Source organism: Haliaeetus leucocephalus, unplaced genomic scaffold (genome assembly GCF_000737465.1).
Source record: "Haliaeetus leucocephalus isolate CR32 unplaced genomic scaffold, Haliaeetus_leucocephalus-4.0 Scaffold164, whole genome shotgun sequence".
In the NCBI taxonomy this organism is placed as follows: domain Eukaryota; kingdom Metazoa; phylum Chordata; class Aves; order Accipitriformes; family Accipitridae; genus Haliaeetus; species Haliaeetus leucocephalus.
Genome location: NW_010972600.1, coordinates 38,127 through 57,341, shown reverse-complemented (window position 1 = coordinate 57,341; position 19,215 = coordinate 38,127). Strand labels below are relative to the sequence as shown.

The following is a 19,215-nucleotide window of genomic DNA, read 5'->3' as shown; positions in this document are numbered from 1 at the left end:
GGCCTGTGGCCAGGGCCCCGGCCGGCCCGGCTCGGCCTGGCGGCGCCTGGCCTTACTGCGCCCTCGGCCTCGTCTGGCCCCGTGCCAGGCTTGGCCTCCATCCGGCAGCTTCTCGGTGTGCCTCCAAACGCCTGGCAGGCGTCTGGCGGTGTTCTCGTGGCGAGCGTGGATGCGTCAAATAAAACCTGGGAATGCCGCCCAAGGGCGCTTGTTTGCTGAGGGAACACTTTCCGATCTGAACGTACAGCCCGCTCGAAGGGAGAAGGTGTGGAAGGGTGCCTTTTCCCCAAAATACTTGTGAATACATGGATTTAAGTATTGATTCTCTCTTACTTCTCTCAGAGGCTGTATCTAGCCTATGTTCTACTACTGCAGTACTGCTATCTGGCAGCTTTTTGTTTCGTTGGCTGTTCTTTTATTTGCCTAGGTGTGCGATAGCTTTTTGGCTTTTTTAAATGGGAAGCAACTCTCTGCCCTGTAAAGTTGAAAAAGGCAGTCTCCCCAGATCTCTTGTCTATAATGAAAAAGTAAACAAAGGTCAAATATTCTCTTCCTGTCTTCCACTTTGCAGGTTGCCACTACAGCTGTAAAACTAGTGTTTGCACACCATGGAGTCTACTGGGAAACCTTAAAAGCCTAGGCAATGCAGGAACAGGCATGGCCAGGTGTTAACCGGACTATAATGAGCTTAACAAGATATTGGTGTCTGTCAGATTAATCAGATTACTTATTAACAAAACAGCAAGAACCACATCATTAACATGGATGTCTTACACACTGCAAAATCCTATAGTTCCTTTTATCAAAGGTATATGCCCATGATTCTCAGACTTTAAAAAGTGGCACATACTCTGAGGTGTTTGACACTTTCTCATTTTTTATTGAAAACTGTCACTGATAAAATGTGAATGGGTATGGTTTCAAGGGGCTGACAGGGAATAGTTGGCCTAGGAAGAAAAGGAAGGTAGCTAGATACTTGTCTGCTGCTTTCTGTCTGTAATAAGACATTACAGTGGAGTATTTGTGACCCTCAGATTTCTTTATCAATACCTTCCTTTTGATGGTCACAACCTACTGAGAGAGATGCATTGATAGTCATAACATGAACTGAAATGTTGCTGCTTTTGATTCTTTCAGGTTTGTCATCAAAGGAGGCCTGGCTGGAGCTGCTGTATATGTGGTATATGATCAGGGGCTGCTGGGCAGTGGCACACAAGGTGCTGAAGCCCTCAAAAAAGCTCAAGCAGCACTGCCTCCAGCTATCCAAGAGTGGACAAGGTACATAGGCTGGGAGGTAAGTACTGTGCAGATGAACACAGTCAGCAAAACAAAAACATTCTCTGAATGAGGAGGAGAAAACATTGGGGTGATATTCTGGTTCCAGTGATGCTGGCAGGAGTTTTGCTGTTGGAACTGGATTTCACATTGAGAATATTTTAAAAAGGATTAAAATGGAAGGAGGATAAAATTTTAAATTTAGGGGAGAGACATTGCTCACAGATGTTATTTCAAAGGAGAAGGGGTAACTAGCCTATGCAGGGTCAAGGAGGGGATTGCAAGCATGCTCTGGGAGATATTTCACTATGTAGTGGTATTTCCAAGCTTCTTTTGAAGGATCTTACATGCTTTTAAAGAATTAACAAAAAGATTCTCTTCCCAATTTCTCAAGCTGCTAACAGTTCATCAAGTTGAATTTAAATTGCCTGAAGAGGCCCTTCTCTTTAAGGAATTCTTATTTTTTAAAATCCTCAGAACAGGAGAAGCCTTTGCTGGAAGTTTGAAAAGCATTTTTCATATTAGAGACTATTCTAAACTAATAGATCACTGTAAGGAGACAGCCATGGAGATGATTTTTCAGGAGCACCCAAATGTTAAGTACTACCTTCTGCCCCTACTTTATACTGGGGGAAAGAGCAAAGTCCAGACTTCAGGCCTCGTGTCTGATCCCTTTTGAGACTTTCAGAGAGTAGGCACCTAAGTATCTTTGAGATCTGAGGTCAAGAGTCTTCTCCAAGGTGATGTGAATCCTGTTACAAGCAAAGTCCCTTAAGTGCTGATATCTTGTCTCTCTTTCTCTTTCTAGCTCCCACCCACTCCAAAATTTGACTTTTCCCCCTCTGATTCCTGGAATAAAGGTAAAGTAACTTCTCACCAAACTGTGGAAGGAGCAAGGGGCCAAGAGTGATGTAGCTTCTACCAGTCTTGTTTCAATACTGTCCTCCTAAATTGAATGATTGAGAAGGAGGTGATAGATGTTACAGTCTGGTGTAAGAAGCATTGGGACTGGGACTAAAGTGTATTCTGCTCCAGGTTTTACCACGAGCATGCTGAGTGACTTTGGACTTAATTTCTTGTTCCAACTGTGAAATAAGGAGGAGGATGTGTGCCCATAAACCTGTCTGCCTTTTCTAACCAGAGGAGCTGGTGTTTCTTTTACCTACAAAGCTTGCTGCCCACCTGTGCCCCAAGACAGGCATGCCTATGCTATCCTACAATCTAAGATTGAATGTTTCGGTGAAGTGTTTGGGGAGGCCTGTGGCCACCACAATACATAGGTAGACTTTAGGTACCAGTGAGTTCATCAGCACCGGTAGTGATCAGTAGAGCATAAAAAAGTAGAGCATAAAAATAAATGATTACTTATTTTTAAGAAAGGTGAACCTTTGGTTAAAGATTGAAGAGTTTATAAACTTTTCAGATGCTTGTATGTCTGAAATCAGCCTCTGACTTTTCAGAAGGGATGAGTATTCCCATTATTATTAGAGTTTTAGAGATCTTGCTTGAAGGCCACAGCATGTTATAAATACCTAGTAAGTTAATTTATAGGTTTTTTATGGTGCAGCAAAAAGTCTTCACGTAATTGTGGGAAAACACGGGCCACAAATATCGTGACACGTCCTGCATCACTCATGGAGTCTGTGGAAAGGCCAGAAATAAAATGGAACTTAGCTCAGTTCTTCATTTCAGTCTGGTAATTGTCTATCCCTCATACTGGTCCTGAAGTTGGAATTTCTCTGTGTCACATATGCTACTGAGACAATAAAGCTGTACTTGAACCAAGGATCGTTCAGGCCTTAGTGTGTTTCAAAGCTTCTGAGATAAGAGCTAGATTTTTCTCTGTGTTTAAAGAAATCTACAATGCTAGAATACCATTAGGAAATTTGGCGTGAATGATGCTCTTCTTGGGATAATTCTTCTCTGCTTTCCTTGCAGGAGTGCAGACAGTCATGTCTGCCTTGTCTGTAGCTCCCACCAGGGCCTGTGAATACACTGTGGAAGGCTGGAAGTTTGTGAAGGATCTTGTCAAATGAACACGTTCTCCAGGGTTCATGATTCTCTCCATCCTATGTTGTCTTTGGGATGATGCATAGTCCATCCCTCTAGAGGGCAGCTCAGCCATGCAAGGGCTACAATAAAAGGCTTTGGAACTTCCATTTGTATTTGGGTTGGTTTTAGCGTACAGACTGCAATAATTGCTTTCTGTCTTACCAGTGATCAGAGGCATCAGCAGAGATCATGGATCAATTGTAATGAAGTGATGGCCATATGCTGAGGTATAGCACCTGTTCTAAAGCTGCCAAGTTTGCTCACTAAACAGATTCTTCTGAAGCTGAATTAGTCTTGAAGGTGAATGCCATCTAATTCAAAACAAGCCAACAAGACTTAAAAAAAAATTTAAAAATCCAAGCACTTGTCTTCAAGCTAGCTGAGGAGGGAGTACCTCTGTCAGACAAAGCACATTATTGATGTGAAAGCTGCTTCCAGGAGGTCTGTGACTTGTCACATGACTGGGAGTAGCCAGTACTAGTTGCAATACTTGTTGTTGATGACAGGGTGCAACAGAAGGGCATTTATAAGTCTGTGATGCAAAACTCTAGAAAGCCATAGGAAACTTTTAACACTCCCCGCCCCCAGTCTGTTCAGCCTATGGGCATCGCCAGTGTTTCTAGTACCTGGGCTCGAACAGCAAAATCGCAGTACTGTTTAACTTTTCCAGCATCTGATCCAACTATCCTTGGATGCATAATGACCAGTAGCACTGTCAAATTTACACCTGTATCTGAATTCTCAGCTCCACAGCATAGGTTATTTGGAGGCAAGGGTTTAGGTTTTAAATTTTACTAGCTGTTGGCTAAAACTAAGTGGACTCAGTTTGTGTCTTGACTCGAAAAAGTACTCTGTCTGATGGCTTCTTTAAATGTCTGTAAAATAGGGTTGGAAGTACCTTTAAGATACTGGCACCTTTGTGTGTAAAGCTTTGTCAACTGAGCAAGAGAGAAAATGGAAATGGGAAGGATGTCCAATCACAGCAGAGTTCTCATGGAAGGCAGAATGAGGCTGAGGGATTTCCTACTTCATCTAAACCTACTGCCCTCATGAGGAATTAGGCTGAGGTACCTCAGGAACAGAGCCCATTGACTGCAACTATGTCTTTTTGTATTATAAGTTCTTTGCAAAGGAACAGTGCTATTCCACAGCTGAGGTATGAACAAATATATGAACGTGAACTACTGGCCACTGAATAACTTCGCAAACTATGTGGATGTTTTTTCATTTCCTTATTTTTTGAATGCCTAGAGGCTTCAAGCTGTGTTTTCCTAGCAGACTTTTTCCCAGGTTTTGCATGAATAAAAACAGAAATGTGATTTTTTTTTTTTTTTTTTTAAAAACAGAAACCTTGTTTGCTGATAAGAAGCAATACAAATTGGGAGACGGGAAGGGAGTTTCCCAGAAAGCAAGAATATTCTCTTGCTATCCATCCCTTCCACAGGAGATGGATAGCTCCTCTGAAGAGGAAGAGAAGCAAAGATTACAGCACACTTCTCAGTTCCCTGCCAAAATGTAAGTAGGTCCAGAAAATGCTGAAAGTAACAACTAGCTGTCAAATCAACACAAGATACAGGGTAAATTTCACTCTGGCAGGGACCATCGTGAACATTTAACTGCGTATCGGGGACATATGGACAAGAACCAGTGTTAGCAGCAAGAAAATTGTTTGCCTCTGTAGAAGAGGCACTCAACACTTTTTTGGTAGAAGTGTGCAACATACACTTAAATTAAGGCCTGGGCAGAAAGTGGTTTCCTGGCCGCTCATTCCTGCCATCGGTTTTCTGAGGATTTTTTTTTCATGTGGGCAAAATGAGTGTCCATATCACGATGGATTAGGTACTAACATTTTTTTCTCATGGTAGAAATACTAGTGGGCACATGCAGGCAGGGATGAGGGTTGCTGTAAAAGCTCGAGAGGTGTTTTATCAGAGTGGTGATTCTAGGGATGGAGAACAAGGATGTAGCATGGCAGGTTTAGAAGTCAAAGTAGCTCATTAGCAGGACATCTACAGTAATTCATTACAAAATAGTTTTGATCTATGTGTTCAGTCCTGCCATGTGTACCCCTCCCCCTCAAAGCATTAATGAAGTAGCTGGGAAGCAATTTCCACAGCTCCTACAACACTGTGGCATTCTCTGCATTGTGAGCTGTTTGGTTTGGTTTCCCTAGAACAGGCCATAAACTACATCTGCTGTTAGTGCATGTTACTTTTTAACCTCTCCAGCTATGTCCAGGACATGAAAAGGCAGGAAACAGAAAAAGCCAATCAGTTATCTGCAGTTGTCTCTTACCTTTGCTGCTATGAAGGGTTCTTGCAAAAGGAAGACGGTACCAGTTGCTGCCAAAGTGAGGATTGTCAGAAGCGTAATCCACCGGCATGTCCAGAGGACAAAAAAAAAAAAAAAAAAAAAGACACGTTAAAGGCCAATTCTCTGCAGGCTGGACTCCAGAGGGAGTCCAGGAGTCACATAGCTTGGACCTATCAGGTCTTGAAGGTACATGTCTGCAAATCCCTTTCAAGTGATGCAGACTTTGTCATAGACCTTTGGAGCTGCCCTTCTGTACATACCCACTGATGATGGAACACATCTGGGTGATTTGCTATCTACTACATTTTTTCCTGAATCTAAGGTAAAGTTTAAGCAAGAGGAATTATACCAATAGACAGGTGGTTTGCCAGACTCATACAGTTCAGGGGCAGCATTGTATACAAGAAGTTCTGAATCTCAGCACCTTCACTGTGCTTTAGTCTCTCCTTCCTACTGGCATTTTTGAAGCTGGTCTGAGGTGGAGAAGCAAAATCCTTCACTGATGCTCACCTTCAAAGTGGCAGTGTCTTCCAACTCAGTAAGATCTAAAATGAGTTGCCCATTCTTGCTCTGGATCCATCTTCATCCACATGCCTGGCAGATGTGAAGCTTTTCACAGCAGGCCATCTTAACCTCTGCAGGAGGAAGCTGGTGGCCACAGGAACTGTGTGGCATTGTAGTAGCATGCCAGTAGAGAAGTGAATGGGCTGGCACATGTGCATGCATGGCCTAGGATGATTATACAAGCACAGGGAGAGTAATTGAGCAAAGTGTATGTGCATGAAACATTTGGCTAGCTTGCAGTATGCTCCAGTTTGTGGACTCTGCATATGTTAATTTTAATGGTGATGAAAACTTTCCCAAGGTTGGTTTTCAGTCACAGCCAAGGCATATACAAGGAGCACCAATGGCCTAGAGGGCATCAGTATTGTAAAATGAAGTTACAGATTTATTCTGTGTTTTTAACCCTTTGCAATGGGATTGTGGCATGAGGTTGCAGAAGTCATCATGACATGGCATAGCATCAGTATGAATCTGTTCCCCCTTCACAGAAAGCATCTGCGCATATATCGGATGGGCTGTTGTAAATATACAGCTTGTAATGGCTCTGTCCTCGGGACCCTCTTTGTCCCAGAGCTGCTGCTCATGCTTCTAAAACTAGGGACAGAGATTGTCCTCGCTCCTGGCAGCAGAGGTGGCATTTCTCCCACACCGATGTGCTAACGCAGTCACGTTGTTCTAGTCTGTCCTAGTTACAGAATGAGCCAAGACACAGCTACAGGACAGGAAATAGGCAGGCCTAGTTACGGAGAGTGGGATGAGTGCTTACTCAGATTAGGAAGCAGATTTAAAACGCAAGAAGGTAGAAGGATTTGTGGGGGGTTTGTTTCCTTTTTAAACAAGTAGTTATATGACAGAACTTACTGCCAAGAGATTTCAGAGGATTTGGCTAAGGTATAAATAGCTTTAGAAAGTGCTTAAGTTAATTCCTGGGGTATGGGTCCATCAGTGGCTCTTAAACCTAATGGTCCAGATGGAAGCTACAGCTCAGTAAACCTTGGAGTGCCAGACACTAGGAGTTTATCACCTGATGAAGGATTGCTCTACATGTACCTTGTTCCACCATATTTTTCTTTATGCACCTGCCTCTAAAAGAGAAAGGATACTTAGCAGGAAGGACTTTTCATCTGACCCAGTACATCTATTCTCTTATTACATCTTGAAGAGAATGTGTACATTCAGTAAGGGACTGATCCTTTCACAAAATTGCTGGATTTAAGTTGAATGTTCTTCCAAGTCTAGTTTGTGACCTATAGAAATAATTGTCGGTAAGACAGGGTGCTAATCAGATTTCCTTTGCTGAGCAGGCTGATGTCAGTGGCAGTGTAGAAACTGACTTGTTAAAATAGTACCTGTGCTGTAGCTCACAGAATTGTTGAGCTTGGAAGGGACCCCTCAAGATAATCTAGTTCAACCTCCATGCTCAAGCAAGGTCAGCTAGACCAGGTTGCCCAGGACCACGTCCAGCCAGGTTTTGAACGTCTCAAAGGATGCAGACTCAACAACATCTCTGGATGACCTATACCAGTGTTTGACCTCCCTCACAGTAAAAAATTGTTTTCTTTTGTTCAGCTCACCCAGTATCTTTTCTCTTTCTGAACATGGTGACACTGGGTACTGCCAGAGTGGCCTGGTGCCACTACACCAAACAGTTCTGGAATAGCTTCCTCACAAAAAGACTTGGCATTAGTGGGTAGGTCTAAAAACTCCCTAGTGCATTTTGTAGTTGTGTACTCTATTTTTGCATAAATATCCAGTCCTCCTTTCTGGTTTTTAGCTTTTTGCCTCATAGATGTTTTGTAATAATGACTTTCACAGGCTACCTTTTTTCTGTCACCAGTTACCAAGGACTCTGGCTGTCTCTAGTGGACCTGTCCTACAGAAGGATAGAAAGTTTACATCTGCCAGCACTGTGGCACTAAGCAGGATTATGGGATGCTTCTATCCCACTTCCAAACTTACTAGTATCTTTTCAAGCCCTTAATATCTCTGGCTACACGTGGGGAGGAAAAAAGAGAAGAGGGAGGGAAAAAAAGAGAAGAGGAAAAGGGCAAGCAGCTTTTACTAACCCTATTTAAGCAGATTTGTTTCCCTATGCTGCACAAAGGATAATTGGCCTTGGGAGCTGGTGCAGAGTGTTTCTTCAGCTTGACTGTTTAGTGTTCTCAAAGGCCCAGTCTATCTTCTCTTGACAGAGTTCCCCCCCTAAGGTTTGAGAACAGCTGTGCCTGCAACAGAGGTGCTGACTGGAGCTATTCTCAACACAAACCAATTAGGTATTACACACAACAGTTGCAGTGATTAGTATCTGAGAGGGGGTTCTTTTTGAATGGATGTTTCTGGGAGGGAGCTGCAACCTCCAGGGAATGGTTTTTGAGAAAAAAGCAACTGAACAAGGCATTTCTCAGACAGTCTGACCCAGTGACTTAAGCATCAGGTACAAATGTTACTTGTGGCCTGTGACTCTAACCTCAAATCCCAGCACAGGCTTGTAACTACGTGTTTCCCAGTGCCACATGATTGCTTGCTTGATCTCGTCTGCATTTTCAAAAATGATGCCCATTTTCCCCACTCCTAACAGGAAAATTTCACTTTCAGAACATAGCTTTTAATCTCTCATGCAATTCCAGTCATCTTTTACTGGAAAATTTTGGATGAATGTATAAAGCACTGCCTTTACAATGCAGTGGGAGAGGACTACAGCTCATTCTGCTAGTAAGGGAACATACCTGCACTGTGCTGCTGCTGATGTTAAGTGGCACAGGCTCTGATTTGGCTCACTGGCAGCATAGCAGCAGGGATTGGTGTTGTTGCCCATGCCACTCTCCACTCATCCCCTAGGTCTACTATTTAGTGCCCACCAATGGGATGATCAGTTTCTGAAACACAAAAGGAAAGAAAGTAAAGCATGTGGCTGTAGGGCTGATGGCATTGCCAGACCCTTGAACCAGCAATTGTAATCCCAACCAACCCTTGATACTCAGAGCATTGGAATGTGCTCACAGTTGTTTTTACCATGTGCACCAGGTGAATGAGGGAGAGGGGAGTGACACACATTTGTGTGTGTTTGTCAGCTTGTGTCATGAAGCATTAACTCTGCTCAGTCTTTATAAAAGAAAAGTAGTATTGCTGGTCGAAACAAAAATAAAAGAGCCCCAGTCCCACAATATGATCATTCTTTTGAAGTGCTGAAGTAATTTTATCAGCCGTAGATCCCCTTGTTCACAGTGCTTCTAGTGGAGTCTTTCCTTGGTTCCCAGTGTGAAATTGATTATTCTAAGATTAATCATTTTAAGGTTCAGAGAACAACCTTCTGTTTCTGGAACACAGGACAGTCTCAAAAGTCTCTAGGCTTAATTTTTTACAACGAGAAATTGCAATATTTGGCTGCATAGGACAGAAAAGGTCATAAGGATCATACTTTGGGCAGTAGCAGCGGGGAATTGGGTCCTCTAGATTCTACTTCCAGATTCTGACAGAGAATAAAATGCAAGGCAAGACAAGACTGCTGGCTTCCATCCTACCTTTCTCACTGCTTTGTGCACATCTTTTGGTCATTCACTTTACTTCCCTATTGCGAAGTTCCCCCAAGGTAAAACTGTACATTTTAATAAACAACGACAAGAGTCCTAGTTAAAGCTTTCAAAGTTATAATTGCTTGAGGTCAATGTATAAACAGCACTCTTGACTCGCAAGAAAAGAGATAAGTGTTCCTTCAGTGCTCAGTATTGTTTTCTTTCAGTCAATCATTTCAACACCCTGTCAAAGAACCAGAGCCTTACCTATGTCACTTTCATGGTGGAAGAAAAAAGTTACCTGGAGAATTGTCCTTGCTACTGAATCCTCTAGCAGACTCCACATGGTATGTACCATCCTTGGTGCTATTAAATCCTTCAAAAGAACCATTTGTTACGAAGCCGTGGCAGAATGATCTAGGCTCACCTGTTTTGTAGTGGACATCTAAGAAAAAAATAACAAATTGAAATTGCGGTGGACACAAGACGGGGGGAAAAACCAAACAAACAAATGCCACCTTTTCCAGCTGTGGATATACTGCTGAATTATATAGTTCAGCTTTTTTGTCTGGGTTAGGTAGGATTGGCAAGCGCATCAGAATCTCAGGGTACAATGCAAATAGCAAGAGTAACATATAAAGGTTACCAACAGCAGCAGTGGTGTTGGGGGTGGGGGTTAGAGCACTGCGATCAGCTCCCAGTCTTACAAAACTGCATTCCATATAGTGCTTGCTTTACTAGTGAGGGGGCGGGGGGAGAGCACAGGGGAAAAGAGGAAGGGGGATTAGCTCCTAGTTATCTTACAGTTCAATGCAATAACATTTGCCTCCATTAGTTCCAGTACCATAGGCTTTCTGCAGTTGTACAGGCACAACATCAGACGTTGGCTTGGGAATTTAGTCAGTATCCTCTCTTAAGGGATGATAAATTGTTTGTTTCCCTCTTTGTTGTGAGCTCTTCCCTACAGACCTATAGGCAACTCCTCTTGTTTTACTTTTAGCCCTTTATCTAGTAGTCCCCCGTCCTTCTGTTCTTTCTGTCATGCAGGTGCCAGAGGCTTCACCTTATTCTAGAGCCTCGATAACCTCTATCAGTACCCCAGTTTCTTCCTTGGCTTCCCAATGGCAACTGCCCTTGAAGCAGCACAGCTTTTCCAGCAGGAGTTTCTGTCATGGCTACCCACGCACACACACCAGAAAATAACAGAGCTAAGATACTTGTGCATGGCTGCTATTCAGCAGACTGGCTCCTGCGCATGCTGGCAATTACAGTACATAATCAAATTAACTCCAGTGGTGAGACAGGAGCTATCTGTGTAGGCAACCAACTTTGAAAAGCAGCATAGCTCACATAACAAATAGCTCAGCTAGAGATGCACTAGAACAGGGTTTACTGGAACAGACCTCCCTTCTCTCCCACTAGAGTAAGGGTCAGTGTGCATGGGAAGCTGAATTTACCATTGACTACCCTTTCACTGCTCTTTGGTAAAACAGAGGACTTAATTTTCCAGAGCAGTGTTTAATTTTTACTTTGCAAACCACCAGAAGTAATAAAAGAATTGTCTCCAGGATGGCCTCTGTGCTTATCTTCGAGTCTTTTCTGAAAAAACTTAGCTGCAGCTTGGATGTCCCGGAACATAAGGGGAGAGGTAGAGTTGAGGTTCAGAACTCCAGTGAATGGTTCTGTGTCTGCTTCCCCATGCCACCAGGCCAAACCTACCACTAAGAAAATTCTGATGCTGTCATCGAGAGAGTCTTCATCTCTCTAGCTTTTGCTACAAAGAAAATGTAATCACTTTAAACAAAGTATGGTCTTGGTTTATGTACACACACTATGTACAAATAGGTAGAATACTATACCTCTGGTATGCTTGGAACTTTAGTTCTCCATGCTTTTAATGATCTTCTGTACCACTTTTTTTCCCTTTGATGATTGCTTTCTAAAGCTTCTTCATTGTAATATGCTTTCTCAGTGGTATTTTATGAATGATCTTAAGTAATTCAAGTTTACTAAAAAGAAGAGGAAGGTATGTACAAGTGAATACAGTTCTTTTGTACATCAGCACTTAGTAAGCATCCTAGTTTGGCTTGCACAAATGCTTCAGTTGCCTTCTCAAGGCAAGAGAGTTGGCATGAAGTGTACTTTCTCATCCTCACACTTCCTGCAGCATTGTCATTCCAGCACAGTTCCCAAGAAGCACAGATGACACCCTGCACCACCAGCATCTTTAGTATGTGTATGAAGTAAATGTGAATTATGGAGGGTTTATGCCACTTAACTATGGCATTGGATTAGTTAACCAGACTTCCAAGGTCAGTGAAAGCCTCCAAAACAGTTAGGAACTGTTTCCTTCTGCTGATGATAGAGGCTAGGCTTCTAGTGTAGATACACTAGGCTGGCCTTTTAAGAGCTAGATGCTGTGAAAGTTCCTCTATGCTAACAGCACAGACCACTCATTCTGAGTCATGCAATACCAGGTCAAAACCTCGAAAACATTTGGAGATGTTTTTCCCTGTTTGGACAGAGCTGTTAAGTGACTCTATTAGTTAGCCCCAGTAGAGTCTATCTTCCTTTGCGAAACAAGCAGCAGCTGACATAGTGAAAGCTACATTTCACATTGCTATAGCTTTCAGAGATCAGACAAACATAAGCAAGAACTTTCTTACCTGAACTGCCAACTTGAGAGGCCATGACAGCAACACTAAACCAAAATACTGAGGGACAAACATGGTAGGGCAAGCAGCTTGCTCTGCTGTGCTGTTGTAACTAGATTTTCTCCTTGGAGAGCACAGTTAAATTGGAAATGGGCACATGCTCAGGATCTTGCTTGCATGCTTGTTAGTATCAAACATTCTCTGTCTGCAGGCCAGGTATAGGTTTCATGTGTGAGCTTGAAGTTGTTGGGGGATTACCATTTCCCATAGTGCCTTGAATGCTAAAACACACCTGGCTTTTGCTTCTCAGTTCGTAGGATTATTCCACCTCCTCTGAATGTAGTTATTTTGCTTTTCTCATCACAGAGCTTGCGTGCTTCACTTGGTTTCGTTTTAAGGACCAGAAAGGTTGGGACTGGTCTGGAAATTGTCCTTCCATTGCTGAGATAGATACCCAACAAGTTTGCAGAGTCAGTAAGGTTAATGAGTAAAAGGCAGGCATAAGCAGTATTAAAATAACTTGTTTGTTTGGTTGGTTTTGATTCATTTAACAGACTTTTTTTAAAAAAACCACCAGAATGATGTTGGTGACATTCATTAGAACTTCCTTGAGGACTCTAGCCTGCAAAAGTTCAATGAGTGAAGATTTCTTAAAATCAGGGAACTCATATTTGTGTTTGAAAAGAAATACCCTATGCAAACCCAATTTCTGTCCTATGGAAACCTGAATTAATCAGTATGTTTATGTTTTACTGTGGGCTTTACACATTACAACAGTTGATTAGAGCAGTAATTAACCAGAGATGCAACCTGCTTACAGCCGTAGTGGACATTCTGAGACTCTGCTAAAGTTGAGTCACACTGTCTCTATCCTGAGTTTATTTGGAATTGGGGAATAGAAGGCAGCTGTTTAGCTTTGTCTCCATCTATGCTGTGTGGATTTTTTTGATAGCCCATAGAAATCTTTGCACCAGGCAAAAACCAAACCAAACCCAAACCAAACCAAAAAAAACACAACCCCAAAACCAGAATTTGTCCGATCATTTCTGTGCATTGGATTTAATAAAGACTGGACAGATATCACAGCCACTGACTCGGGTGTCAAGGTTTGAGTGATTGGCTGCTGCTGTTATCAGAAACATGCATGTAGTCGGTGCGGAATTAGCGGGAAATGCAGTTCAGTTAAAAACCCGGTGGGAAAAAAGCCTTCATCTTAAAGTATGATGTTCAGATGCAGTAAACATCATAATGAGATAATAGAGGCTCCAGTTTGATTGGTTGTTTGTTGTTCCCCCCTCCCCGGGTGGTCAAAAAGGTTCTTTTATTAGAATAACTGTCTGCCCAGATGATAAAATACCTTTAGAGTCAATCTCTAGGTTGTTGATGCAACGGTCTGGGTCATAGACACAACTTTCTTGACTTTAGTAGACCAGCAGATAGCACTGTTCCTCATGCTTATAAATGACTGTGTGGTGTTGTAAATAGAGCCTGCCCTGGCTGGAGGGGAAATCTCATAATCCCTTTTGGGATGCTATGTACCTGCTGAGGACAAGAAAAGATGCTCTCCTTAAAGCTACAAAGGGACAGGTCAGTTGTGCTAGAGCGTCACATTTCCATGCAATTCCTGCAGAGAAGTCCAGATACAGTAGTAGGGATAGCCATAAGTTACATCTAGTGGGAGTGATTCACTTGTCCTCATGGTTAATGGTCAATGATCTGAATTGGGAAGGACAAAGCAGAGCAAGTCTGGGGTATCACCACTCTTTTCTTTCTCTGTATCAGAGGTGATCATTTAAAGGATTAAAAGCAAGCAGGCACTGGATTCTAGCCAGACCCACAGAATTATTACAGTTAGTTGCTACTAAGTGTAGCAGTCTGGAAATCTTTCTGTTTGCATCCCTAGTTTGTGCTCTTGAACAAATGACTTAAGTCTTTCTGGGCCTTAGCTTCACCATTAAAACAAAAACTAACTTTCACACTGAGGTTGATGTCAATGTGATCCAGACAGCCTCAGGCAACTCCCCAGTGCAATCAAAGAAGCTTTTTAGAATTTAGATGGTTTGTCCACAGGGATCCTCCTCCAGTGTGGCAAGTCTCAACCCTGATGAAAAAGACCTGTAGAGTTTCACTTTCTGTAACAATGCAGGCTGTAGGAAATGAATGAAAAAAAAAAAGAAAAATCTTCGGGTAACTGAGAAAAAAACATCTCTGAAGATAGAAATAAACCAGTGACCTACTAATGAAAGTAACAGGATTTTTTCCTCTTGGCATCACAAAAGCCATCTTTGGCAGGAAACGCTAAGGCCATGTTGCTCCAGAGATGACTGCACAAAGACTAATTATAAGTGACAGATCAGTTGCACCAATCTTCATCATGTTAGTTCTCAACACATTCTTAAAATGATGCTGAAGCACAGCCAATGGCTGTTTCTAATCTACTTAAGGAAATTATGGATTGCTAGGTAAAACTACTGGCCTGAAATTGGTGGAGCTATCAGAAGCTAAACAAAAATTCTTTTGACCTGCACTTGAAACTCATTCTTTCGCAAGTACCTGTGCATTTTCTCTTACAGAAGCTGTGCTGGTAACTGAGTATGTAGACTTTTTCAGAAAGCGAAGAGTATTATTACGTGAGACAAGATGAAAAAAATTCTTCACCACAGGTCCTACAGGATCCCAAGTTAATTTTGCAGTGGTAGGGTGTTCAGACTTTGACAACTGCAATCTACTAACATTCTCTCATGCTGGCGTGTATGCTAGTTGATTTTGACACCTCTGAAGTAACACAGTATTTCGTGTATTTCTGGGAGCTGTGTGCTACTGAAAGTGCGAAGGGACACCTGTAAGGCATTTTGATACTTCATCTTTGAAAGAAAGTTACATGGTTTAACATACAGCTGAATATATTAGTTTTCCAGGGACTGCTGAAACAAAGCAATTAACTGTAAACTGGCTTTTATTTATGGAAAATGGAATGCTTCATTAACAAACATTTTAAATGGGATATGAACAACACATTACAAAACAAATGAGTTCACGCTGGATTGAGTGACATAATATGGCAGCAGCTTAAAAAAAAATTACACTTACAGTAGCCCATAAGTTACAATTAATGGTAACCCTGGGTAACAGATTAATTTCAGTTGCCACCTTGCATTAAAAATTAAAACACATTCAGTAGCGACGGTTGAAACGAGGATCATTAGGTCTGTTTGCTCTCTCCTGGCCAGCAAATCCTTCTCCTTGCATTCCTCCTCCATGCATCATCTGACTTTGGTTGCCACCTTGCATGAAACCTCCACGCCTAGAAAGTGATTCAGATATTTTAATTTTCTCCTGTGACTCTGGTAGTCACGTTGATATAATGGGTATTCTTTTAAAACTTTTTGCGTGATTTTTCAGTCTTCAATAAGATGCACTACATAAAACCCATGGCAATATTTTATTATTCCTTGATGTTTAAATAACAAATCAGATATCTAACTGATGCCCCCATAAAATATGTCTTTGGTCAATTTAAACTGAAGAAATGCCCCTTGAAAGGGAAATAAACACTTTGCTCTTTTTAAAGTTCTTACCCTGACATGCCTCCACGATGCATCACATGGCCAGGTCTGCCTCTACCTCCACCTAAAAAAGTTCAAATGCTTCCTTTATATCCAAAGTAATAGTTTTACTTCATCTCCAAGGATAATAATGCCTGTATTTTCTGTTTTATGTAGCACAACTAATGAGCTGTTGTGCCAGAAGCATACCTTGCCATCTCTCATGATCCCGTCCTATCATTCCTCCATCCACACTGCTCTGCCATGAACGATCTTGATGTCCTTCAAACTTTCGACCATGATCTCCCCAGTCACGTCCATCCCTGCAGAAGTATGAAATTCATACCTTCTCACATTAGCCAGAGCACACAAAATAGATTCAAGTAAAACAACTAAGTCACAAACTTACTCAAATGCTTTACCAAGGCACATGCAAATCTTGTACTGCTATCTGTTAAGTCAAATCTCAGTAGTAAGTCTTCTGTTCAATCCAACTAACATGGCAATTAAGAAAATAGGATTTCTTAATCTGGTTTATGCTACATTGATGTCCCAGTTTACTCCAAACATCCTAGCTTGTTGTTTTGACCAGTCAATTTATTTTTGGTGTTTTCGGTATGCTTGCTTATTCACAGGACTTATTAAAACAAAAAAAAAATCCCTCAAAACACACCCCCCAATCTGTAAGCATTTTGTTTTCCTTTCAAAGGACTGACAGGATGGTGCTTCCAACAACTACAAACTGGGGAAGAACCACTACCCTGAAAATACCAAGCTTTGATAGTAATGCTAGGTAAAATTAATTGAAAACATGAAAGACTTTCAGATGTGAAGTTATTAAAAAAAAAAAAAAAATCACGCCAAAATGCCTGTTTTGATGCACAAGGCAAGCTGAAAGAGCTACTCATTTGTAGTCCATCCAACAGAGAACAGACTTGGGGTGAAAGCTAGAAAAAAAAGAATGGTACTTCCAAAAGCTGTGTCCCACTTTCACATATGGAAATATTCCTTAGAAGCACAAGAAAAAGTATTTTCAGTTAAGTATACTAACCGTGACTGTGGGGGTATCCCTCTACTTTCACTCATTCTTCTGTCAGATCCATAGCTACCCCAGCTTTCCCGAGAGTCTCGTGAATGACGGTCTGGTCCTCCATGACGCTCATCTGGATAATGCTAAAAGGCAAAGAACACTTACAGGACTGCCCAAACCAGACTCTTTCATTGTTTAAAGTTGGTCTGCTGCAATTACTCAATCTGAGAATCATTTCGGATGGATGGGACCTCCTGAGATCATCTAGTTCAACCCCCCCGCTCAAGTAGCGTCAGCCAGGGCAGGCTGTCCAGAACAGTCTCCCATTGGGTTTTGAGTATCTTCACAGCTGGAGACTTCACAACTTCCCCATGCAATCTGTTCCAGTGTTTGACCACCTTCACAGTTTAAAAAAAAAAAAAAAAAAAAAAAAAAGTGATTTAAAGGTGATTTGATTTGTCTTCAGATGGAATTTCATGTGTTTCAGTGGGCACTACTGAGTAGAGCCTGGCTCCATCTTCTCCATACCCTCCCTCTTGTGAGGTATTAATGCACATTGATAAGATAACCCCTGAGCCTTCCCCTCCAGGCTGAACAGTTCCAGCTCTCAGCCACTCCTCATACAAAAGATGCTCAAGGCCCTTAATCATCTTTGTGGCCCTAGGCTACACTTACTGCAGTAAGCTCTTATCTTTCCTGTACTGGGGAGCCCAGCAGTGGACACAGTACGCCAGATGAGTGCCGAGTAAAGAGGACGGACCACCTCCCTCGACCTTCTGGCAACACTCTTCCTAATGCAGATGCTACTGACCTTCTTTACCAGGAGGGTGCAGTGCTGACTCATGGTCAGCTTGTTGTCCAACACGACTCCAAGGTCCTTCTCTGCAAAACTGCTTTTCATCTGGTTGGTCCCAAGCATGTACTGCTGCACAGGGTTATTCCTCCCCAGGAGCAAGACTTTGCATTTCCCGGTGCTGAACTTAATGATATTCCTCTCTGCCCAATTCTCCAGCCTATCCAGGTCCCTCTGAGTCTCACAGCTTAGCCATCAGTGCCAGAAGTGCCAAAGGGCACTTGAGGATTCCATGACTCCACAAAATTAATCTCTCACTGCTTGAGTGTGCCCTGAAGGTCTTTCCCCCAGCCCTCAAAAACATGGAAACATCTCTACTAGTATTTCCATGCAACCTCACAGAGTGAATTTTATGCATACTTTGTACCTTTGTCTTTTCTACACCATCTTTTGGAATACTCTACCTTTTTGACACAATTCACTTGTTTTGTTTGATTTGTATCAGAATAACTATGTCTAACTTTTATAATAAGTCTTTGAAGTAAATTTCATCTTATTAAAGAAAACAAGACAATCTGGTTATCAAGACATATTTTGGGAGATACCATTTAATTCTTAACTACTGAAATTTAATCTGACACACACTACAGAAAACCAGGTTATAAGAAGTTAAGATGTTTCTGTAGCTTTATAAAGCAACTCACTTGTCCATCCCGATCTCCCATCATTGTCCTTGATCCATCTCTCCTACAAGCAGACAATTAAAATCAGACTGTGGTAGTAAAACATACAGCAGTCTATAAAAATCCATCTACATAACAACACGGATGAAAAATCCTGTGCCAACATTACCGACAAAAGGCACAAACAGCTGAAACATATGGAAACCATCACACATTTTGGATTCCTGGAAAACCCAGTTAGTCCTAAGGTATAAACCAGGATATTCTCATTAAGATGCTAGATGCCTACAATATTATTTAGAAATTTTTCATAATCCTACAAATGTGTGAAAGAGCATTGCAAGCAGACACTGAACAAGCCTGCCAGAAGGTTTAACTCATAGCACAGTACAGATGTCTTCCTGGTTATGTAAGAAAAAGTCCACAGCCACTAAGACACACTTAAACCAAACACACAGTGAAGGCAGGAAAATGTGACATTAAATACATTTTTGTCTTTCAATTTCAGTGTACTGCCACAGCAACACAGTGGAGGTAAGACACCAACCTGTCTATTGAATGGTCTTGATAACGGCCACGATCCCTGTGATCAAAGTCATGGAAGCGATCCTGGCGACTGAAATCTGAATGGTACCTATCATTCATCGCCATTCGTTTTGCCTCTGGCCAGTATGGATCATCTCTCCTGAAACAAAGAAAGTACTCATTTTAGTACGTAACAGTCAAGATAATTGCTTTTGATATTGTTCCTTCCTTCCAAACTGTGCAAACCAGAAGAAGGGTAATTAAGTTCA

At 41.9% G+C, this 19,215-nt stretch overlaps 2 protein-coding genes across 14 annotated transcripts in view; one reads left to right on the top strand and one right to left on the bottom strand.

Annotated features, from left to right (window-relative positions):
* Positions 1–587: 587 nt before the first annotated feature.
* LOC104829058 (chromosome unknown open reading frame, human C19orf70) overlaps positions 588–19,215 on the top strand; it is a 22,605-nt gene continuing 3,977 nt past the window's right edge. For 2 of the 12 annotated variants that reach the window (XM_010563090.1, XM_010563094.1), the window contains exons 1-4: positions 588–808; positions 1,138–1,294; positions 2,084–2,135; positions 9,944–10,063. In XM_010563090.1, the coding sequence (XP_010561392.1) occupies positions 762–808; positions 1,138–1,294; positions 2,084–2,135; positions 9,944–10,041 (354 nt within the window). In that variant the 5' untranslated portion in view covers positions 588–761 and the 3' untranslated portion in view covers positions 10,042–10,063. Of the gene's footprint in view, positions 809–1,137; positions 1,295–2,083; positions 2,136–3,213; positions 4,573–4,673; positions 4,843–9,943; positions 10,064–10,763; positions 11,010–14,943; positions 14,998–18,929; positions 19,017–19,215 lie in introns of those variants that run through there. The other 10 variants (XM_010563086.1, XM_010563085.1, XR_774088.1 and 7 more) reach the window with 10 other exon arrangements.
* Positions 15,309–19,215, bottom strand: part of LOC104829060 (scaffold attachment factor B1-like) — an 18,113-nt gene continuing 14,206 nt past the window's right edge. The window contains exons 15-20 of one of the 2 annotated variants that reach the window (XM_010563096.1): positions 18,969–19,106; positions 18,443–18,485; positions 16,967–17,088; positions 16,126–16,238; positions 15,949–16,000; positions 15,309–15,674 (exon numbers count right to left, since the gene is read on the bottom strand). In XM_010563096.1, coding sequence (XP_010561398.1) covers positions 15,545–15,674; positions 15,949–16,000; positions 16,126–16,238; positions 16,967–17,088; positions 18,443–18,485; positions 18,969–19,106 — 598 coding nt within the window. In that variant the 3' untranslated portion in view covers positions 15,309–15,544. Of the gene's footprint in view, positions 15,675–15,948; positions 16,001–16,125; positions 16,239–16,966; positions 17,089–17,767; positions 18,092–18,442; positions 18,486–18,968; positions 19,107–19,215 lie in introns of those variants that run through there. The other variant, XM_010563097.1, reaches the window with a different exon arrangement.